This window comes from Sorex fumeus, unplaced genomic scaffold, assembly GCF_029834395.1.
Source record: "Sorex fumeus unplaced genomic scaffold, SorFum_2.1 ptg000169l, whole genome shotgun sequence".
Taxonomy (NCBI): domain Eukaryota; kingdom Metazoa; phylum Chordata; class Mammalia; order Eulipotyphla; family Soricidae; genus Sorex; species Sorex fumeus.
The window spans coordinates 4891915-4916062 of record NW_026606226.1 but is presented as its reverse complement, the minus strand read 5'-3'; the positions used below and the strand labels follow the sequence as shown (position 1 = coordinate 4916062).

At 47.2% G+C, this 24148-nt stretch overlaps 1 protein-coding gene across 5 annotated transcripts in view; it reads right to left on the bottom strand.

Moving 5' to 3' along the window:
• USP28 (ubiquitin specific peptidase 28) overlaps positions 1–24148 on the bottom strand; it is a 58107-nt gene that overhangs the window by 8446 nt on the left and 25513 nt on the right. For 2 of the 5 annotated variants that reach the window (XM_056107589.1, XM_056107593.1), the window contains 12 exons: positions 23786–23859; positions 21845–21993; positions 19210–19337; positions 18785–18880; positions 15956–16135; positions 10298–10515; positions 9068–9138; positions 5629–5857; positions 2612–2803; positions 1907–2043; positions 1466–1648; positions 200–295 (listed from right to left, as the gene is read on the bottom strand). In XM_056107589.1, coding sequence (XP_055963564.1) covers positions 200–295; positions 1466–1648; positions 1907–2043; positions 2612–2803; positions 5629–5857; positions 9068–9138; positions 10298–10515; positions 15956–16135; positions 18785–18880; positions 19210–19337; positions 21845–21993; positions 23786–23859 — 1753 coding nt within the window. The remainder of the gene's footprint in view (positions 1–199; positions 296–1465; positions 1649–1906; positions 2044–2611; positions 2804–5628; positions 5858–9067; positions 9139–10297; positions 10516–15955; positions 16136–18784; positions 18881–19209; positions 19338–21844; positions 21994–23785; positions 23860–24148) is intronic. The other 3 variants (XM_056107590.1, XM_056107591.1, XM_056107592.1) reach the window with 3 other exon arrangements.

The following is a 24148-nucleotide window of genomic DNA, read 5'->3' as shown; positions in this document are numbered from 1 at the left end:
GGGTGGCACAGGAGGGCAGTGCCCACTTCCTGCCACACAGAAGAGCAGCCAATCAAGCCACGGCAGGCCCTGAATTAGGCAGATGGGACATGGTATATCTGCTTTCCACGAAGACCGTTTTCCACCCCACTCGTCAGCACCCAACTGCGTTACTGTCTCTACGTGGTACAAGGGATTGAAAGGGAAAAAGCAGAGGTACCTTAATAAGCCCTGCTTCAGACCCGTCCCGGTCAAAGGTCGGCCGGGCTTTAGCTATTGCCAGGATGACCCCTTGCATGGCGGGGCTCAGCATCACCTGCCACAGGAGGGCACACAACACAGAGAAAAAGGAGAGAGAAACACAGGTTCAAAAGGCGACAGCGGGAGAGACAGGTGAGCGGGGGCTGGGGGCAGCGGACCTGCGGCTTCGTGGCCAGCAGCCGCTGCGGGTGAAGCTTCCCACGCTCCCTCCCGCCTCCACACGCTCCAGCCCCGTCCCACTACGCAACACAAAGGACCTCCCCCAGCCTGGTGTGCCCCCGTGCACTCTCTAATTTCGAGGATAAAGAAAGACACCCGTCTAAAAATAGCTCCCATATGGCACTGCAGAAGCAGCGAGTGAAATTATAGCTCTTGGGGAGGAAGTGTCTGTGGCGAGTATTCCAAACTCGCCCCACGGTTTCGGAGCAACAGCCTAAGGACGCAACAACCCTAGAGCTTTACTAGGAGGAATTTATGACACTGAAAAGTCTCGAGGGCCGGAGAGGTCCTTGCACTGCACACGGCCACCCCGGGATCAATCCCAGGCACCACATACGGTTCCCTAGGAACTGCCAGGAGTGATCCCTGAGCAGAGAGCCAGGAATAAGCCCTGACCACCAGTGGGTATGCCCCCTAGAAGCATTAATAAAATAATAACGTTTTAATGACATAGTCTTAACTACGTCCCCCAAGAATAACTAAAAGTCTAAAGGAAACGTCTCATGATCATCTTCATGCAGGGACAAGTGCAAAGCATATGACTAACTGGTGAGTTGACGGCTTCTTCCCAGGAGTTGAGAATAAAAACAGTCACCTCTGTTATGTTTGTTTTGCTCACAACTGAGACATTTATTTATGTTCAAAGGGGTAACAACGGACCAACATGACCCAAGACAAAAAAACAACCCCAAATCATTCCTAACTTAAAAACAAAAGGCAACTTCGGGCCCCACATTCGCAAAGGAATGAAACTCTACCTTTCTGAGTCATTGAGACTCTGGACAGATACTGGGAGAAGCCCACAACGTGGGAACAAGCAATTTTTTAAAAAAAACAATTGTAATGGAAGTCAAAAGCAGACAAGGCCCACCGGTCCGTTACTTGTTTCAGTAGAAAAATATTAACTATTCCCAGACACCTTTAAAAAAAAAAAAAGGTGGAGTCAACACGAGACAGGAACATCAGACTGACAACGAAGAGCTGGACCCTGCACTCAGGGCTGTACCTCCTCATCATAGCCGTCTGCATCGGATCTAACCAGAATCCGCCCCACACTGGGGATCTCGACTTCAGAGACCTCGGAATTAGGCTCGGCCACAGGCTCTGCGCCAGCAGCCTCGGGGGGCTGCTCTGACGGCTCTGCAAGCTTTTCCGGGGACCTGGGCTGCGTGGGGTTGGTTTCCTCACGCTGCGGCCGCAGAGAGTGGAAGAGAGAGAGAGAGAGAAAGAGAGAGAGAGAGAGAGAGAGAGAGAGAGAGAGAGGAAAGAAACGGGGACTGGTTAAATGTAGCAGAGACAGGGGAGTTGCAGAACAGTGAGACAATGGTGGAGTCAGAGAGTCAGTCCGTCTGTCTGTCTGTCCACCCGTCCGTCCGTCCGACCATCCATCCATCCATCCATCCATCCATCCATCCATCCATCCATCCACCCATCCTTCAGTCCATACCTCACTCAGGGCTGCTTCCACCCCGCTCTTTTCGTAGGCGCGGGCGGTGTTGGCGATGGCCTGGGCCGTCTGCTCCTTCACGATCACCGCGTGCTCCGATGACAGACAGCGAGCTCCATGAGAGGTAACGGCTGACTCTGGGAAAGGAGGACACAGAGGAATGAGCCCCATAGACGCTGTGAGAGGTGAGCTGCAGAGACATGAAGTTTAATATGCCAGCCTTCTAGCAAACTTTAAAACAAGAAGAAAAACAAATCCAAACCAGAATCCCTCCTAAAACTAGCAACAGAAACGGCTACTTGAACAAGCAGTCAGTCAGGATCGAGGAAAATTCAAGGTGTTCCCAACTCTGTCCACTTTCTTTGTGCCAAGACGGCCTTCTATAAACAACCAGCTCGTAGGAAGATCACTTGACAGAACTGCTTCCATCAAGTGTGTGTGGGTGGGGAGGTCGGGGGTTGCTATTACACACACCCCTACTAATTCTATCATGGTTTTCCTGAAACAATCTGGGAAGTAAGGAAAAAAAAAACAGTGAAAGGCCCAGTAGTGAGTTTTCCTGATACTCCTTTTTGCTCGTCCAAAACCAGACTCTAAAGCCACAACTCTTTCTGGCTGACTGTTCAACCGACTACACCTGAATCCCATTCACGGACTGGGGCTGGCTGCACCAGGACAGCCGGCTTTGGCAGTCTTCTCAGCTACCTTGTGATGTGGAGAAGTCTTGGGACGCTGAGTTGGCTGAGGATTCCATCTGAGGGATTTTGCAGGACTGCTCTTCCCACTCCTCTATTTCCTGCTCAAACCTCCAGTTGTCCTCCTGAATGTAATGCTTAAGCTCCACAGACAGAGCTTCCACTTCTCCTAGCATCTGATCTGCTTCTTTCCGAGCTGCATCTGAGGAAAGAACAACGGAGTTAAAGCAGAGTCAGAGCCATCAGCCGACGGTCACGGGAATCCAACGGGTCCTTCTAGAAGAAAGAAAATTTGACACTTGTCTTCTCTTTGACACCCAATGAAGTATACTTACATACATACATACATACATACATACATACATACATACATACATACATACATATGTGAGCCACTGGAAACACTGACAAAACAAAGCCAGTAGTCACAATACACCAGTAATACACAGTCCCTGGTATGTTAGGAAACAGGCACTCATTGAACACCTGCTGAATGAATGAATGAATGAGCAAATGAATTAAAGCGAAAGCAAGGAATCAGAAAAAGGGCCAATCGCTGTCCAAGTAATAAGAATGAACTAAACATTTCTTAAGAGATTCAGAAAATCATGGGGCCAGAGTGACAGTACAGGAGGTAGGGCATGTGCCTTGCATATGGGCTCTCCCTAAGTGCAGAACCAGGAGTACCAGCCCTGGGCACTGCTGGGTGTATCTCCCAAAGCAAAAGAAATTCAGAGAATCCATTAGATCCAGTGGAAGTTTCAAACCATCCAGTTCTATCAGTGGGACTACTGGCACCTATCACTGATGAGAATTCCTTCTAGAGAGTGAGGGGTGATTTTCAAGACTTCATACTGCCTTGAGTTTCACACGCTTGAGCGCTAACAGAGGCAGTTTGATATAATTAGGTGGTCAAAGACACCCTTGCGCATTCAAAGCTTAAATGAAAAATGTTAAGGACATATTAAGTCCAGTTTCTAACTTTGCAACCAACCAACAGCAAACCGAAAAACAACAGAACAATCTATCCACATATGGTTTGCTATTGACTAGTCTTTTTATTATTATTATTTTTTTGGCTTTTAGGGTCATACCCGGTGATGCTCAGGGGTTACTCCTGGCCCTGAGCTCAGGGATCACTCCTGGCGGTGCTCAGGGGACCACATGGGATGTTGGGGATTGAACCCTGGTCGGCCGCATGCAAGCTGTCTTTTGCCCTACCAGCTGTATTATCACTCCAGCTCCTAACTTGTTTAACCAAGCAGATGAGGCTCTACTTGTCTGTGCTCATAATATAAAAATGAGGGACAGGGGAGTTAACCCAGGTGGCAGAGAACAGGCCCAGCACATAGGGCAGTGAGTATAATAACTGACACTGCTGGCCCCGAGTCATCACCCGCCACAGTGGCTGAGTGCTGCTAGGAATGGCCCCAGGTCTCTGAGCACTGCTAGCTGGGATCCCTATTTTTTTTTTTAAAGAGCTCTATAACTAATCTCACGAAGCCTACAGACCACCAACAGTCACTTTGTACAGTAATTCCCACAAACTGCTGTTTCCGCCTTCACACTGCAAATATGCCGTCGTGAAGATCAACCGCTGTGACACGTTCCTGCTGCCCACCCCTGATCCGCTAGTCACGCTGGCAACTCAGAAAGGCGATGAATGGGCTGCCTGCTCACGTGGTTTACGTGTCCTCTTCACTGTACCACCTAGCAGGGTTAGCTATGTGAAAGAAAAGGCCCACGAAGACCTGAGATGCGTGGAACGCTGACCAGGAGACCTCTCACAGAAGGGAGAAAAGGACAGTCACACAAAAGGAATTGAGGAAAGAATTTTCAGCTGGAGTCAATTTGAATCTTGGTTCTGCTGTTACAGACCGGAGGGAGATCCTGAACAACCAGAGCCTCAGCTGGGAAACGTGGAGCACAGCTAGAAGAGGCCCCACACCCCTCACAAAGATGGGTGTGGACCCTAAGTTCCTCTCCTCCCTTCCTCTCGCTTTTGGAGCCAGAAACTACCGCGAAAATATTTCAAAGGTGTGCAGTCATGAGCAAAGGACAAACGTATGCAATTATTATTGCCCTGAGCATGAATGAGTGGCAGCGTTATGAGAAATAGGAAACCATTCAGGCAAATGCATATATAAAATTTAGAGGTTCTCAAAGGGTGCTAACATGTGTGCACAGGACGGCACTGGAATAAGATCAAAATGAAACAAAACTCGAAGAAAGAGCTGAAGTAGGGATTGCAGGTCCCTGTGGTGAAAATGAGTCCAGGACAGAACTCAGGAGCTGTTGCCTGACAGGTGGATACCTCACCACTGTGCCACATCCCGGGGGCCCCAGGTTTACATTTTTAAGAACCACATACTGGGGGCTGGAGCAATAGTACAGTGGGAAGGGCACTTGCCTTGCACGCAGCCAACCCAAGTTCAATCCCCGGCATCCCACATGGTTCCCCAAGCACTGCAGAGTAACGCCTGAATACAGAGCCAGGAGGAACCCCTGAGCATTGCTGGGTGCGACCCAAAAAGAAAAAAAGAAATAAAGAGGGGCTGGAGAGATAGCACATCGGGTAGGGCATTTGCCTTGAACGCGGCTGACCCGGGTTCAATTCCCAGCATCCCATATGGTCCCCTGAGTACCACCAAGAGTAACTCCTGAGTGCAGAGTCAGGAGTAACCCCTGTGCATCGCCGGGTGTGACCCAAAAAGAAAAAAAAAAAAGAAATAAAGAACCATATATTGTTTAGGGCTGGAGCAATAGTACAACAAGTACAACAAGTAGGGCGTTTGCCTTGCATGAGGCTGACCCAGGTTCAATTCCCAGCATCCCATATGGTCCCCCAAGCACCACCAGAAGTGATTTCCAAGTGCAGAGCCAGGAACTCCTGAACATTGCCAGGTGTGTCGCCCCAAAACAAAAAAACAAAACCAAAAAGCAGCACATATTTTTTCCTTCCATGAGCTGTCCAGACCACTCCCCTCCTTCTTCCCCCATCTCCAGCTCACGGGAAGACAACCTCACCTGCATTCACGTGGGGGAGCTTGTCGTTTATGTACATCAGACAGTAAGCGCTGACATTTCTCAGTCCTCCATAAGAATCTCTTTCCAGTTCTTCCCAAGAAGACTCAGTAACAGAGATGTCGTTGTACTTGAGCCAGACCTGTCGGGCCGGGTTGTAGATGTAGGCCCAGTAGTGGCCAGCATTTGCTTGTCCTTCATGAACAAGAACCGCGTGGAGGCGGTAAGGCACCTGAAACCAAAAGGCACATTCCTGTGTGACACTGAGAAAAACAACCCATCAGGGTGATCAGAATTACTCACCCCTCTCGACACGGGAAAGCTTGCCCATGGGAAGTGGGTTTGATATAAAGTTCACATCGAAACATTCTGACTGATGGGCAGCTAACAGCGTGGAACCTACCAATCCTGGGACCGTGGGGCAATCTTTAAGGGCAAAGTACAGGACTTCCCCGAGGACTCTCCCAATCCTAAACTCGTCACCTGATCAGAAACCAAAGTAGTCTCAATCTATTTATCTATCCAATTTACAGGTAAATTCAGTTTACCTGTGAATGGAGTCATCTCGCCGCCCTCATGAAGATCAAATGTTTGTAGCACTGGGGTCCCACCGGGAGCCGAGCACTCTTTTGTACTATCCCTATTTATAAATCAGCACATTTTATTCTGAAGGCATGTTCACGTGTGCTCTGTATTTTTCTGCTTTTGTTTTGAGACCTCACATGGCAGTGCTGAGGGCTTACTCCTGACTCTGTGCTCGGGGATCACATCTGGTGGTGTTCTAGGGACCCTCTGGGCCACTGGGTATCAAGTCTGGGTCAGCCACATGCAAGGCAATCACCTTGCCTGCAAGACTCTCTCTGTCTCTAGTCCTTATATCGCAGACTAAAATGCAATCATCCACCTACCTCAGATGAAAACAGATCGATCCACCGGTCTATCTATCTATGGGCTACACCTGGTGGTACTCAAGGGGACCACGTGCTGCCGGGATCAAACCAGGGCCAGCTCTATGCAAGGCAAGCACTTTTCATGCCCGTTCTATCTGGCCTGACATAGACGCCTTTATACTTGTTTGCTTCAGCACTTGGAAAGCAAGAGCACTTTTCCAGATGGAGAACTCAAGAGCAATGTTTGAGTTTCAAGGGAAGAACTGATGTAAAAAATCAGTCACAGTGTCAAATCCAACTTAGACTTAACCCACACCTTGACATTTTTTTTTTTAATCTACTGGAGGCAGGGCTGCCAAGTAATGCCCAAGTGGCCCCAGGGCCAACGGGCCAACGGTTTAACGTGAGGGCCTGAGAGGACTTGGAGCTGGGGCTGGCTGTGTGCAAGGCAAGTTCTTTAAATCCGCTTCTCACTCCAGGCCTGGTGGTGAAAATTTTGAAATGTAAAACAGAAAATTTCAAGTAACACAGCAGAACTGTGCCTTCAGGCCACCCCGGAGACGGAGCTTCTCTCCAGCCAGTCACACAAAAGTCACCGAGAGCTGCTCAAGCCCCAAAGTGGAATCCTTTCTGGCCCCTCCATGCCCAAACTGTTATTTATAGCAGAAGTCCAGGTGGAGAGACAGCACCATGGGCTGAGTGGCCAAGCGCATGCTTCGCATGCAAGAGGACCAGGTTTGATCTCCGATGCCAAGGGTGGACAGGCTGGGAGCAACCCTCCACCCTGGGCTTGGAGTAGCCCATGAGCACCACTGGACGTGGCCCTGAAAGAGGAAATCCTTTCCAAAAAAACTCCATGTGGAAAATAGTCATTTCTGCACGGCCCTCCTCCCTTTCAGAGTAATTGGAAATTAAGCTTAAAAGCTTGCCAAGAGAAAGACTATGAAGAATCACTTCAGAAAGGATGAGTAACCTGCCCCCTAATTCAAGGTTTCCCCAGGGCACGACTTACATCATCATTTGTTAAGATAGTTTTATTAATGTTTGGCAGCAAACCCTTCTACCGTATAGAAAAACTCCCATGCAGAAAAATGAAGATCAAGCTTGAAAGTTCAGAAGCAATGCTTCTTTAGTCTAAAAAGAATGGAGTACTGGGGTCAGACAGCTAGTAAAGAATTTAAGACCCTTGGGGGCTGGAGCAATAGCACAGCAGGTAGGGTGTTTGCCTTGCACGCAGCCGACCCAGGTTCGATTCCCAGCATCCCATATAGTCCCCTGAGCACCACCAGGAGTAACCCCTGTGCATCGTCGGGTGTGACCCAAAAAGCAAATAAATAATTTAAGACCCTTGAGAGATGCCTTCAAACCCCGTGCCAGGCTGAGTCTTATCTGAGGCACCCCGGAGGGGTCAGGTGAGCCCACCACCCACACAAAAAGAGTCACAGTAGTTGTAAACCTCCAGAACCCAGTTGCATGGCCACACGGCCCATCTTCACAGGCTCGAGTTGAGCCTCATCCATGAACCAATCTGTTGAAAAACTCAGGTTTGCAGATTTTGTGAACAAAATCTCCAAGCCCTCATGGAGTTGGGGATGGGCGACCTTCCTTCATCTCCCTGTTATTCCAGGAGCCTGGCAGTCACGTTCAGGAACTGCCTCTGGAGCCATATAAATAAGCTCAGTAACTGGCCATGATCCAGAGACTCACAAATAAATCTCAAAAGAGATCAGTGAACTGCAAAGATGCCTCTGGACGCCACAGTCACCATACAGTTAAAAATTTAACTCCGGCTGTACCACTCCACTCAAAAGTTTAGAATTCCTGGAGTGACATCTCATACTCTACACCACTCATGTACCAGGAGTAGCACATCACATTAAGTGGAATATAAAGCAGAAGCTCGGAATATAAAGCAGAAGGCAACCAATCTCAATTAAAAAAATATTAGCACACAAGGCTCAACAACACCTTAGTAATCTCTTATATAAGGGCTTAATGGCTCCAGGGTGAGACAGAACAATCTTCACACAACTTTCTTCTAAGGAAATCTTTTTGATCATTTTCAGCAATTATTCTTAACAAGCAATACAAAATAAATCATTTCGGGCCTGCTATTGGGGCAGGCCTGGGTGGTGGTTGGGAAAATCTGAAATAATGATGATGGGATTGGTGCTGGAATACTGAATGCAATTAATTACTCTGAACAAGTTTATAAAGATAAATTTTAAAAAATAATAAAGAATGTAAGACCCTTGCCTTGCACATGGCCAATCCTGGCTCAATCACTGGCACCCTATATGGTCTTCTCCAAGCATCAGGAGTGATCCCTGAGCACAGAGCCAGTCGTACGGTGGGAACACCTCTGGGTATGCCCCCACATCACAATGAAACAATACTGTAATACCTAACTCCTCTGAAATGTATTCTTATGTTTCAGGCAGCTTCCCATCTAGTTTCAAAGAAAGCTATCAAATTTTTAATTTTGTATCTATCACGAGCACAGGCAAGACAATCAAGTCTTGATTAATTACTTTCCCATCCATTTTATTCACCTGATGAAGAAGAGGATCGCAGTACATCTGCTCAATTGCCTGGGTAGTGCTTGCAATACAATTCTTTAAGTCTGTTAAAAAATAAATAAAAACAATTAGCTAAAATTATCTCAATCTAGGACACTTAAGTTTCTTCAACTAAACAAAGAATTTTGCTTATTCTCTGAGGTTCTGATGATTGGTTACTTTACTCCATGAGAGAGCATAAGGGTTTTTGTTTTTGTTTTAATCAAACATTTTCATGAGGACACCTGGCAGTGCTTAGAGGACCATATGGGTTGCCAGGGACCATAAGTTCAGGTGCAAGAATGGCAAACGCCTTACCCACTGGGCTGTCTCTCCAGCCTGAGAGCATAAGGTTCTTAAGGCAGGCGATGAAAGCTTTTAGCTTAATGTAATTAGACTTATATAACCTGATAGCATACACAGCCTAGGTAATAGCAATATCTAATAATACCATGGCTTGAAAAAAAATAATCTCATGTAATTGGTACTGAGATTTCTTGAAGAGGGAACACAAACTCTATTTAGCAAAAAGCTTCAATAAGTTACTTGGGCGTAAAATAATATCCCCAGGACTTGAAAAGGAGAAGGCAGAGCAAAAGGCTGGGCTAGATTCCTGAAGGCTAGGAACTTGGGAGGGAAATCTTGATATTTTTCTTCCCTGGATAAGAGAAGAAGAGAATAGACTGTTTGAACAACACAACAAAGAGGCCCAGGAACTGGAAGCACAGCATGCGGAATGAGTCCATTTCAAGCTGTTCACGCTGCTGAAATACCCTCCACCTCGTCATCTTCAGTGAAATATAATTTACAGAGAAAAGACTTTTAAAAGTAGTCGTCAAGGGAAGTGAACGCTACGCTTCCCAAACTGGAAGCCAGAATCAGGTAACCACCAGGAACGGAAACCTTCGAACAGAGAAAAATCCCAGCCACATCCGGATTCCCCACACGTCCCAGGAAGTCCCAGACGTAATGAGGAAGGAAATCAGGAAGTGTCTTCGCACAGTTGTTTAATGGGACACAAAAACTGGGACAAAAATTCAACTGCATAATACAGCAATGGCAGGAAGTGACCCAAAATCCCAGTATTCCAACAGAAAAGTCAAAAGGTTACAGATGATGTGCTTTGCTGGTGCCGGGACTCGAACCTGGGGCCTCCTACAGGCAATCAAATGCTGACCACTGAGCCACAGGACCCAGACCCAGGCAGGTCTGACAAGAGCCAACCTTGTATATCTTGTTCAATCTCGCTCCTCCACCTCTGGAGACAGGTCTTCACAAAGTTTATCTCCTCATCCGTAACTGTCCGAGGAGCGGGGTGTGCGGGCATTTCCAAGGAAGTCCGGGAAGGTGGAAGTGTCTTACTCATCGTCTTAAGCTTGAGTAACGAATCTTCGGAAGAAAATGTGCCTTCGCCATCCTGAGAAGAGGCTTCTTTGCTTGTACTGAAGGAAGAAAGAAATCACACTCATATGGAAGACAGAAACCACGCTCATATGGTAATTCTCAAGGGATATTTTGGCCTCCAGCCAGCTGGATGGAAAATACAGTTATTTTTGAGCACGTACTCTGCAGAGGTATGGAGTCAAACCATACCTCTTTCTTTACAGGTATTTTTTCCTTTATAGGTATCTCATTTAACACAAATTGATTATGAGGCAGATGCTATTACTATTCCGATTTAAGACCGATTACAGTGTTAGAGAAATTAAGCAATTCACCAAAGTTCACCCAACTATTGAGGGATAAGAATTTATTAGTGGCCTGCTCCCTGCCCTGACAAGGCCTCAAGTTGCTGCCCATGAACGCCTCCTCCGGCTCCTGAACAGTCAATGATCCTAGAAGCACAAAAACCAATCTTGGAACCCAGTGGCTTTGGGCAGAAACGCATCTGGATTATGCATTAAACGATGGTGCCGTGCCACCCTGGGAGGGAAAGGGTGTTTGTCCCTCCATTTTTTCCCCCTGGCGGTGGCGGCATGGTGGCCGCCATCTTTCAGAGCCTAATGGACAGCCAGGTATGAGACTGCAGTGAGGAGGCATGGGGGGCCTCATGGGATGGGGAGGTGGAACCGGCCCTGCTCCCCGCCCTTACGAGGCCCCGAGTTGCCGCCACGAACGCCTCCTCGGCTCCTGAGTGGCTATGATCCCAGAGGCACACAAACCAATCTCAGAACCCAGTGGCTTTTGGCAGAAATCCCTCCAGACTTACTACTAAAATATCAGAAATCCAAAATCTATTGGATTTTGCGGCCGCTATTGTGGCCGTGCGACATCATATGTTCTTCATAATCAGCAATAGAAAACAAATTATCTAATGATGCCTTTTTGGCAGGTCAGATTGTCGGGGAAAATTTCAAATAATAATGGTGGGTCTTTTGTCGTAATATTGAATGTGAAGCAAGTAGAGAGAGAGTAAAGTGGAAATCTTCTGCCACTCAGGCAGAGGGAGGAGTAGGTATACTGGGGTTCTTGGGGGTGGAAAATGTGCACTGGTGAAGGGATGGGTGTTTGATCATTGTATGACCAAGACTAAACTGGAAAGCTTTGTGGCTGTTCTCACGGTGATTCAATAAATAAAAAATTAAAAAAAAATTTATTAGTGGGCCGGAGAGAGAGTACAACAGGGAGGGTGTTTGCCTTGCACTCAGATGACCTGGGTTCGATCTGCAGCATCCTGTAAAGTCCCCCAAGCACCACCAGGAGTAATTCTTGACTGCAAAACCAGGAACATTGCTAGGTGTGCCCGGAACAAATAAACCAAAAAATTTGTTGATTTGGGGCAGTGCTCAAGCATTACACATGGCTCTGCACACAGGAATTGCTCCTGGCAGGCACAGGGGACCATATGGCAAGAGCCTGACTTGCTGTACTAGCACTCTGCCCCTAATGGATTAAGAATTTAAACTTGGATCTACCCGGTTCTCTGACTCTGGCTCTCTGCACACTTACAATACCTTCTCACAAGGAAGGAATGAGAAGAAAAATGGACACGATTGGGCACTGGGATCAAGAAGAAAGGAATCGACTACTCGGTTTTGAAGATTCAACAGACTAAAGCAAGGTTCTCCCCACCCTACCCCCCAGGAACAAAAGAAAAAAAAAATCAGCAGAGAATTACTAAGTGGCACCCGGAGAGAAGATGGGCAGGAATAAATGTCAGATGGCCCCCAGGGCTACAGTCCGGAGTTAAACACCAAAGGAAAAATACTAGCCTCAGCCAAGCAATGTAATACTCTAGCTATAAAACACAAAAGGACCATTTTTTTAAAATTTTACATCCCGCTGTTAAGTAACAATAAAATATGCAGAGTAATTCTGATCAATCACATAAATTCACAGAGACGAAACAGCAGGAATAATGAAGTTTCTGTTCCCTACCAAAACTGAACAACGTAAATAAATACACAACTTTAACTTTGGTTCTTTTTTTATGGGCTGGGGTGGCGGGGGTATAGTGCTGGGGATCAAACCCAGGTCTCCTGCACACCTGGCACAGATGTCACTGCTGTGCCACATCCCGGATGCCCTTTAGCTAGGCCTTAAGAGAAACCACCCCCGACCCACAAAATAATGGACTCGTATCTCTAGTGACCCACATATATAGAAAACTCAGCCTAATGTAAGAGCAAGAAAGCAGGTATTTTGGGGCTGGAGCGACAGCACAGCAGGCAGGGCATTTGCCTTGCATGCGGCCGACCCAGGTTCAATTTCCAGCATCCCATATGGTCCCCTGAACACCGCCAGGAGTGATTTCTGAATGCAGAGCCAGGAGTAACCCGAGTACCACTGGGTGTGACCCAAAAAGCAAAAGCAAAAGCAAAAAAAAAAAAAAAGAATTCATTAAAAAAATTTTAAGAAAGCAGGATGGAGCGATAGCATAGCAGGCAAGGTGTTTGCCTTGCACGCGGCCGACCCAGGTTCAATTCTTCCATCCCTCTCAGAGAGCCCGGAAAGCTACCCAGAGTATTCCGCCCACACGGAAAAGCCTGGCAAGCTACCCGTGACGTATTTGATATGCCAAGAACAGTAACAACAAGTCTCACAATGGAGACATTACTGGTGCCCACTTGAGCAAATCGATGAACAACGGGATGACAGTGCTACAGACAGTGCTTTTAAAAAGCAGGTATATTAATACCATAAGTTGTTCCGGGTTCTAGGTGGTCACTTTAAAAACCTAATAATACCAGGCAATCGGACTTTGTGATTGAATAACCTTCCCAATTACTCTTGTTTTGTTGTGGGGCAAAAAGCGGCCCCACTCTGCTAGGGGGATGACGGGGCGGGGGGGGGGGGGTGGCAGGCAGGGAGTGAACTGAACACAGGATTTGAAGGTTTGAATTATTAAGCCCAGGACTATGGGTTCCCAAGTGGCGAGATGGACAGAGAAGTGAACAGGATAATGCAAAAGCAGCAGGAGTTTTGTCCCAGTATACTGGGGTCAACTATCTCACCCAGAGCGGCCTCATGATAGCGAACCCAACTTTCAAGTGCAAGCAGTTTATACAGGATTTGATTACATCAGCAGCACATGCCTTATTGTTTCAGAAAGAAACCTGATTTAGTTACCCAACAAAGGTGTTCTGGCAAGTGTCCAGGGTAACAGTGGTCAGGCAATAGTTAAACAATAGTTCCCACTAGCAATTTATGGTTACATATCCCACTCATTCTTTTAGGGTAAACTAAAGGCAATTTCTGGGGCACCGTGATTGATTGATTGAGCCCATTTGCTGGGCCCAGGAACTTTCCCAGGTGGGTTCAGGTTGGCTAGTTACACATTGTTTCACTGCTGGGAAACCGAGACTGTTTCAGTTCCAGGAACTGAACCTGGGCCTACTTGAATTTTCTCATTTCTGCCGCTGCTTGAATAATCGCGGGTGCTAAAGGCCTCTGAGGCCCTGGCCAGACACTGTTTTTTTTTTTTCTTTTTGGGTCACACCCAGTGACGCTCAGAGGTTACTCCTGGCTCTGCACTCAGAAATTACTCCTGGCAGTGCTTGGGGGACCATAAGGGAGGCCGAGGATCGAACCCAGGTCGGCCGTGTGCAAGGCAAACGCCCTCCGCATTGTACTATCACTCTGGCCCCTGGTCAGACACTGTTTAAAAAATGAAAACCATTTTTATTCCCAGAGGGACAAGAAAATCTCGTATGAAAAAATCCAGATTGGTGATTGCCACTCAATGCCTCTTTTGCAAACCACAACACCCAAAAGGAGAGAGAGAACAAAAGGGAATGCCCTGCCACAGAGGCAGGGTGGGATGGGAGGATGGGGGGTGGGAGGGATACTGGGATCCGTGGTGGTGGGAAATGGGCACTGGTGGAGGGATGGGTATTTGATCATTGTATAACTGAAACCCAAGCACAAAAATTTGTAAGTCTACAACTGTACCTCATGGTGTCTCACTAATAAAAAAAAAAAAAAATCCAGATAGGGCTGAGAGACAGTACAGAGGGGAGGGCGCTTGCCTGGCACATAGCCAACCGGGGTTGGATCCCACCAGGAATGACACTTCAACACAGAGCCAGGAGTAAGCCCTGACCACTGCCCAGTGCGGCCCTAAAACAGAAAAAAAAAAGGTAAAAGGTAAAGGCCCTCCCATTGACCATCGATTTGCTTGAGCGGGCCCAGTAACGTCTCCATTGGAGACTTTGTTGTTACTGTGTTTGGCATATCAAATACGTCACGGGGAGCTTGCCAGGCTCTGCTGCGCGGGCGAGATACTCTCGGCAGCTTGCCGGGCTCTCTGAGAGGGGCGGAGGAATCGAACTCGGGTCGGCCATGTTGGCCGCTTGTAAGGCAAACGCCCTACCGCTGTGCTATCGCTCCAGCCCAAAACAGAAAAAAAAAAAATCCAAACACACCGAGTGTAAAAGTGAAAGGATTCTCCATTCTAGACCTCTGCCAACCCCACGATCAGAGTGAGGACCATCTCTCCTGCCCTGGGCCACTGGAGGATTTATGACATCTGCAGGTCCTACTCACACAGGCTGACGGGCAGCAGCAGCCAGCGTATGTGGCTGTGATGTCTTTGGCCAGAGCCAGGCCATGTGATTTTGCAGTTTGACATGGCCCAAGGGCTGGATATGCCCCCGAGATAAGTCATGCTTAATACCTGGCACATCTTACTCCTAACAGGCATTTCTAGGTAGACAAAGAAGACCAAAAATAAATGTGAGGGTGGGGGTGAGAAATTAGGGGTCTAGGTGGCTTTTTTTTTTTCCTTTTTGGATCACACCTGGTGATGCACAGGGGTTACTCCTAGCTCTGCACTCAGAAATTACTCCTAGCGGTGTTCAGGGGTTCATATGGGGTGCTGGGAATCGAACCTGGGTCGGCCGCGTGCAAGGCAAGTGCCCTACCTGCTGTCCTATCACTCCAGCCCCAATAGGTGACTTTCTTAGCATTAAAGCCTAAAACATTTGAACGGTGGATCCTAGGGTTGTTGGTTTCTGTTTTGGGGTCACACCCGGCAATCCTGGGGATCGGCGGTAACCTATGGGTGGCCCATCGGTCAGCAGGCTGGAAGGGAGGTGCTGGGAGTGGATTTGAGATTCACCCCTTCATGGAAGGCCTCCGTTGGCAGCCAGCTCACAGCCGACTCACAGCAGCACTTCGCTGGCACATGAACTATGCCAGGCAGTTCAACAGGCCTTGGGAATAATCCCGACCATCCCAGGGGGCAGGGGGCCAACATAAGCGCACGGGTGGGCACGATGAAGATTACCAGACGTGTGAGAGTGAGCAGCGCTTTCTCCTAGGGAGCCTGCAGCCGCCACATGCTTTCGGAGGGGCTGTTTGTTCATAGGGAGGTAAGGTCGGTCCCCATCAAACAAGCGGACCAAGGGAAGCACCAAGGGTGCCACTGACACCTGCGTTTACCTCTCCTCGGGTGCTGGGTCAGCAGGCGGGAAGGGCGCTGAAGGGAGCGGCAACGTCACACGAGCGTCACTCTGCGGCGTGGGGTTTTCTGAGGCAGGTTTCGTGCTGGCAAACTCAATGACGTATTTCAGCATGTCCGGGAGCGGGAACTGAGTGGGGCCCGAGCCGTACTTCACGTACCTGAGGAGGCCAAGACAGTGGGACTCACTAGACGGGCCGGGCTGACAAGTCCGTTAAAGAGTGGAGCCAACGGGAAGGAAAAAAAAAAACTTCGATCCTCAAGGCTGCGGTTATTCACCTAGGCTCAAGGGTAAAAAAGTCCTCTAGCTACAAAAGTGAGAATTCACAACCCTAAATTGTTCCACTTGGCAGGAAACGGTTTTCAAAGTCATGCCAGCTATGTGTTCCCTTGATAACACTCTCATGGTTAGGGTCTGGTCGGCAAAGAAAAATTCTGTGTCTAAAAAAAGAAAATAATCAAAGACATGTACTCAAACCTTAAAAAAAAAAAAGATGCTAGTCTAACACTTTAGAGTTTAGACCACTTTGCAATGAAGACAGGTCAGAGAAAGGTAAGGCTTACAGAAATTCGGAAATAGAGTATGAAAGAAAAAATTTTTTAAAGTACTATTTTAAAGTAAAATGAGGGGCCAACGAGCTGGTACAGGAGGGGTAGGTGCTTTGCCCATGGCTGACCTGGGTTCTATCCCTGGCACCTCATGGACCCCCTAGCACCACACAGTCTGACCACACACTGAGGCTCTAGCAGGAACGCAGCCTGGTTGGCTGAGATTTGCCGAGAGGGGCCTCCTCCACTCCCACCTCCCACCTTCAAATCTCCCAAAAGTAAAAGTCAAATGAGGGGCTCACTCCAAAGTCCTGAGGTGCATGCTTTTGTGTTTTGCGGGCAGGAAGCTGAGGTTCTGTTCCCAAAATGTCTAGCACAGAGCAGGACTAGCCCCCAACCACCAGGGGAATTGTCAAAAAAAAAAAAAAAAACTGAATAAATTGGGGATATCTGATTTTCAACAATCAGATCTATTTATTTGCAAAAAGGCAATAAAAACTTTCCCATCTTACAAACAATACAGTGAAACTAAACCTCACAGATGAAAACCTGTAACTCATGTCCAGGATGCTATCTGAGAGGGAGTGTGTGATTCCAGTCTGATCACAGTACACCTTGGCTAAATTCCTCCAGAGCGAGGGCTGGGGGCCAGCGGGGTTGGCAGCAGCAGGGCTGATTAGAGTCAGGGAGGGACACGGGTGACCCAGGAACTGGCGGGGTGCGGGGTAGACAGGGGCAGCCAAACCAGGAAGCAGACGAAGGGGAAAGCACGACCTTGATTCTGTCTGGGATATCTGGGGCCGGTGGCTGTCGGGGGCTGCCGAGTACAGCTTAGCTGCGGGACTACGGCTGATGGTGCCTGGGCAGTCACGTAGAGCAGGGACCGAAGCACGGCAGGGCCTGTACACAGGGAGCACATGGGCTGCCCCTTTGGGCTAGCTCCAAGCTGTTAAGATTTCTTTCTTCAAGGTCTCATCAACAGAATTTACTTAATTTTTGTTTTATTTTCTTGGTTTGGGGACTACACCCAGCGGTGCTTCAGGGCTGAGTCCTAGCTCCATGCTCAGGGCTGACTCCTATCTCTGCGCTCAGGGCTGACTCCTAGCTCTGTGCTTAGGGCTAACTCCTGGCTCTGTGCTCAGGGCTGACTCTTGGCTCTAAGCTCAGGGGTGACTTCTGGCTCTGTGCTTAGGGATCACTCCTGTCTCTGTGCTCAGGATTGACTCCTGGTTTTGCACTCAGGGCTGACTCCTATCTCTATGCTCAGGGCTGACTCCTATCTCTGTGCTAAGGGCTGACTCCTGGCTCTGTGCTCAGGGATCACTCCTATCTAGAAAACAACTGCCTCACCTCTTCTTTAAAAGTTGCAAGGTGATCCCACAAAATACATCCTAGAGCAAAGTAAAGGGGAAAGATTCTCCAGAAGAGATGGGGCTTTGTCTGGGTCAGAAATATTAGCCCTGGGGCTGAGGGCCAGTTCAAAGGCTGGAGAGACTGTAGGACAAGCAGAGGGCCCTGGGCTATATCCCTCGAACCACATGACTGCCCCTCTGAGACTGGCTAGGGAGAGCCTCAGAGGCCCCAGCCCTGCAGGGTCCCAGCAGCATCCAGAATGCTGGGTTGCACCATCTGGTCATGCAGGCTAAGTACTGGGGGGGGGGGGGGAAGGAGTCCCTACTTGGGAGGCCCACACCACACACACACACACACACACACACACACACACACACACACACACACACACACATCCCAATGTACATATATACATTTATCCCCCAAAGAAATAACACACACACATAATGAAATATCAGCCTCTGGAATCAGCGTTGCTTGCAGTAGAATGGCCTTGTTTTACATTTTTGCTTATCCAAGACATTCCAGAAACTGCTTTGCGAGGGGGAGGGAAGCGCAAAGGCTCTACCTAGACATAGGGGGAACATGAGCCCTGTCAGCTCACCTTCAAGAAGGCCATACACTCAGGAAACACTTCTCCTTGCCATCCAGAAAGAAATGCACTGCTATGCACTGCTTGATACTCAAAACGGCTTTAAAGGTTAAATATAAATCTGCTGGCTTTTAACCTTTACTTTGGGTGCTGTGGGGGTGGGGTGGGTGGGGAGAGGGGTTTGCACACCCAGCAATGCTGAGAACAGAACCTGGGGTCCCACATGCAAAGCATGTGCCCCAGAACCCAGAGCCCCGGCATCCTGTGCTACTTCCTTCCTTTTACATTTCTAATCACAAAGGTGTCCAAGACTCACCTTTCCAGTTTTTGCTGCAGAACTTCTATTTCCTCTTTTAGCTTCCGGATACATTTCCTCTTTGATCGAATAAGCTCTTTGCTCCTGTACATGTACCTAAGAGGAAATGATAAGCCCCAAAATACAGTTTATTGTGTTGACAGTTATCCTGAAATCTAAAAATTATGTTTCTGAAAGATTACATTTAGGAACATTACTGGCACAAAAATCTCGGCAAAATAGGGATTCGGTGGATGTACGCTAGGGTCCACAAGTTTGCAATTCTAAGAAGCTCGCAGGGAGAGGGGATGCTTCTTATCTGTGGATCGCGCTGTGAGGGCTGAAACTGTGCCCAGCCTCTGGGTGCCCCGAAGGTGCCATCCACTTCCGCCACACTTACTCCTGCTGCGGCAACACAGCAAGATGTTAACCTCCACAGCACTCACCTGTCCATGTAAATGATCTGAGGAAATTCCAGCTTATTGTGAATTTTCTCTGGCTGACCGAGTGACTGATTAAACTCGAATCTTGAGAGTTCAAAGGTCAATACCGGAGGTAGCTTTGTAAACCAACGCTATGCCAGGAGCAGAAACGAGGAGAAAGAAGTTAATATGAGGAAGTCACAAGAGTCAGATTCAAACTATCTCTCATCATATTTTCTCCCTTGGTATATAATTTAAGTTCATATCAAGCCTGTACTAGTGCTTAAAAAAAAAAATCCCCAATACTAAAGAGAAAGACCATTTAGAATCATTCCCACGTGGGGCCGGAGTCATAAGAATAGCAGCTAGGGTATTTGCCTTACACGCGGCTGATGTGGGTATGATCCCCTGCGTCCCATATGGTGCCCCCAAGCACTGCCAGGAGTAATTTCAGAGCCAGGAGTAACCCCCGAGCATCGCTTGGGGTGACCCAAAAGGAAAATAATTTTTTTTAAATTAAAATAATTTATATTCATTTCCTCTTAAGGAATGTGGCTAAAAACTCAAGTCTCCGAATTGACAAGTCAGTCAAGAACATTTACTCGGCTACCATCCTTAGAAATAACCACTCTTGGGGAAGAAAAGGGGGGATGAGAAGGCGAACAGACAGTGGTGGAGGGTGGTGGGGTAACAGTGTGTACTTGAATATTAGCACAAATGCAAATCCTGTGTGACCTTATTAACCTTATTAACAAGGCAATGATAATAAAAAAAAAAGTTCTGAATATGTTGGATTGCACAAGTACCTATGTAGCACTGTAGCACTGTCCTCCTGTTGTTCATCGATTTGCTCGAGCGGGCACAGTAACATCTCCATTGTGAGACTTGGTATTACTGTTTTTGGCATACTGAATACACCACAGGGAGCTTACCAGGCTCTGCCATGCAGGCGGGATACTCTTGGTAGCTTGCCAAGCTCTCCGAGAGGGACAGAGGAATCGAACCCGGGTCAGCCGTGTGCAAGGCAAATGCCCTACCTGCTGTGCTATTGCTCCAGCCCCCAAGCACCTATACGACACGCAAAGTCATCAGTATTCAGAAGGTTCAAACCCTGAAGAGAACAGCTTGCCTAAACAGACTTGGAAATTATGTTTAATAAACTAAATGAATTAATCCCCTAATGTCTAAAAAAAAAAAAAACTGACAGCCTCATGATTTTGAATTTTTACAACTTCCATTATGAGAAAAGCTTGGAATTCTTAAGAACTTAAAAATGTGTTTTTGCAAGGAATTCAATCACATTACTCTAGGATGTTACTTTGAGTACCTGAAAAAGAAAGTAAACTGGAGGCCAGAACAGTAAGTAAGGCGCTTGCCTTGAAAACAGTCAACCCAGGTTCAATCCCCAGTATCCCATACGGTCCCCTGAGCACTGCCAGGAGTGATTACTGAGTGCAGAGCTAGGATTAACCCCAGAACATCACCAAAAGCCAAAAAAAAAATAAAATAAAAATAAAAAAGAAAGAATAATCCAAGCTGTGCGATGCTATCAGTTATGTTTACAAAGGCAACTCATTTTTTAACCCTATGGGAACTTTGGAGGCATTAATCACCCTGGCTCTCCCTTTAGTTAGCCCCCCCCCCCCACCTTCTTTCCAGCATATAAAAAGAGAAAAGAAACAATTAAAAATTCAGAAAATACTTTGAAAGCAAAGGCAGAATTTGCAAATAAGGACAGTCAATACTTTAATAGGGAAAATATTCTAAATAGCAAACCACAGGAGTTAATCACTGTACTTTTCACCCTCCTAAAATATGAAGAAAGTGGGTTCAGCCTATTCAGCTACAGAAAGGCTTCAATAGAAAGAGAGAAACTTGATCATACTTAAAACATCAGAGGTGGGGTTGGAGCGACAGTGCAGCAGGGAGGGAGGGGGTTTGCCTTGCATACGGCCCACCAGGGTTCGATTCCCAGCATCCCATATGATCCTCTGAGCACCACCAGGAGTGATCCTTGAGTACAGAGACAGGAGTAGCTCTGAGCATTGCTGGGTGTGACCCAAAAAGCAGGAAACACACACACACACACACACACACACACACACACACACACACACACACCCATCAGAGGCAGCACAGGGCTGGAGCGATAGCACAGCGGGTAAGGCATGAGGCTGACATGGCCGAGCCGGGTCCGATTCCTCCGCCCCTCTCGGAGAGCCCGGCAAGCTACCAAGAGTATCTTGCCCGCATGGCAAAGCCTGGCAAGCTACCCATGACGTATTCGATATGCCAAAAACAGTAACAACAAGTCTCACAATTTGTTGTGAGATGTTACTGGTGCCCGCTCGAGCAAATCGATGAACAACGGGAGGACAGTGCTACAGAGCTACGTAGGCAGCACACAACCTTAATATGATTAGCTATTTGTATTTTATATGAATTAACATTAGTGTAAGTGTGGCGAGTAACATTCGCGGATTTAGTCAATGTTTTAGCAAACACCAAGACTCAAACTCATTATCAACTCGAGACTTCAGATTTGTTCGGTTCTTGAAAGTGAACAGTTATTGAATACATAGTGTGAAAAGCTTGGCCAACGCTCGCCATTCCTACAGAACTGGCTTTGTCACCAGCCCAGCTGACAGATCTCACTCACCTCTTGTCCATACTTCACCGAGTGATCTGAAGGAAGCAGCTCGATGTCGCCCTCCACCATGGCCCCTTCTAAACATTCGTCTAAGTTGCGATAACCGTTCACCTGAAGGGGATACTGGCCGAAGGTCTCGTTGTTGCAAAAGGGCTTTCCTAGGCAGAGAAACAGATTGCTCCTTTACAGACCTCCCCGCTGCTCTCTCAGGCCTTTTGATCTGCTTTCTTCTGGCACCACAGAGGCACTCCCTTCTTAAATTCAGCAACTTCCTGAGAATGGGCTGAGTGGTTCTCTTAAACCTTGTTGGTGGAGCCAGACGACAGCACAGCGGATAAGGCTTTTGCTATGCACAGCCGACCCGGGTTTGATCCCCGGCATCCCATATGGTTCCTGAGTACTGCCAGGAGTAATTCCTGAGTACAGAGAAAAAAACACCTGCTGGCAGCCCCACTGCCAACTATGTGGAAAGACAGGCAGTCGGACTTCATGTGCCTCATGACCAAAAGCTGTCCCACCTCTTCCTGTGTATTCGTCTTACCCCAAGAAGACTGACCGCAGCCTGTTCAAATCTCTACCAAATACATCCAACTATCAACTCACAAAAAGGAGGAGGTCAGAGGAACATGAACACATCCAACTGTACAGTGGACTTGCATGCAACAGGGCTGCTGACTGTACCAAATAAAGGGAAAAAAAAATTCACACCCCACCGTGGGCTGGAATATGTGCTATGCACGCACGAGGCCTGGGTTTGATCCCTGGCACTTCACAGTATCCTGAACGACCAAGGGCCAGCACTTAGCTGGTAGTGGCCCCCAAACGAAATAAATTTCAAAGGCCCAGGAACCTAGCTCAGACGGCAGAAATCACGACCCAAGCCCAGTCCCTGCCACTGAATGTGGCACCACTATGTGAAGTTCTTGTCAGCCAAGTTTGTAAACGAAGCATTTTTGGTTTCTGATTTTAAAGAACTATAAAAATACACCCTCAGTTGGCCTGGCAGCTAGCTCAATGGGCTGAATGCAGGCTCCACATGCAGAGACTTGGATCCGATCCTGGGGAACGACACGTTCCCTGAGCACCAAGCCAGGAGTAGCAGCGGTTAGGCATAGCCCAAATCCAAAATAAATAAATCAACTCAATTCGTAAAACAAATTGGTCATTTGAATACATATTAGGTATGATATAAAAAATGCAATTAAAAACACATCTACATAGTAAGTACAATGGTAAGGTACTTGCCTTGCCCAGGGCCGATCTGGGTTTGATCCCCCAAGCACTATCAGGAATGATTCCTGAGCACCACCAGGTATGCCCCCCCCCAAAATAATAAGAAAAGAAAGGCTATCTGTTTATAGTGAAAATGCTATTAGGTTTTTAAAAAGGAAATAATGATGGAGGGAGAACAGAGAATGGGGGATGACTGGCCAGAGGATACTGGTTATTAAATTCGTGGGAGTTTTTTATACTGCTCAATTTAATGCGTTCAAAATTCTCTACAGTAAAAACAAAAAATTATGTGTCCAGCACATAGCTTAGATAAGCCTCGAAGTACACATTTTTGGCGGTCTAACTCAATAAAACCTTTTGAGATTCAATTATCACACCATAAAAAAAACCCAACTCAGAAAACTGAGTAGCATTATAGCATATCTGGCATTGGTAAATGTGGGCGCAAATATTGTACAATTTAATGTCACAATTCTTAGATACAGACTATGCACCTGTTTTACAGGAGACTGAGGAGTTCGACTTTGCCCACAATTTACAGCTTTTAAGAGGCAGAACAAACAATTGAGCCTAGATCCATCTGACTCTTGATTCTTTTCATTTTCCATCCATTCATTCATTCATTCATTCATCTCGATTCATTTTCTTCATCCCCAGAGAGACCAGTAAGAGAGACAGTCACAAGACTGGAATGAACATTTAGAGCAGAGAATTTACCTTCACGAACCCCTTCTGTGAGGAAAGTTCCATAAAAGAGCTGCACCATTGGGTTTTCAGATTTGTTCCCGGGACTGCTATTTTTGTTTTTGTAAAAAAAAAAAAAAAAAAAAAAAGAGAGAGAGAGAGAGACCATTCTGTATTATTTAGATCAAATAAGCAGTATTCCAAACCCAACCCATCATTTCAAAGCAAAAACAGTATGTTTCAATCACTCCCCCCTAAAGAGTCAGGAATAGTCTAAAATAAGTAATGGATTAGGCTAGCTTAAACACTCTTTGAACAAGTTATATGTCTGGTATTGTGCTAAGTTCTAGACACATAGACACAATCCTGGCCTTAGAGAACTGAAAACCTAACGGG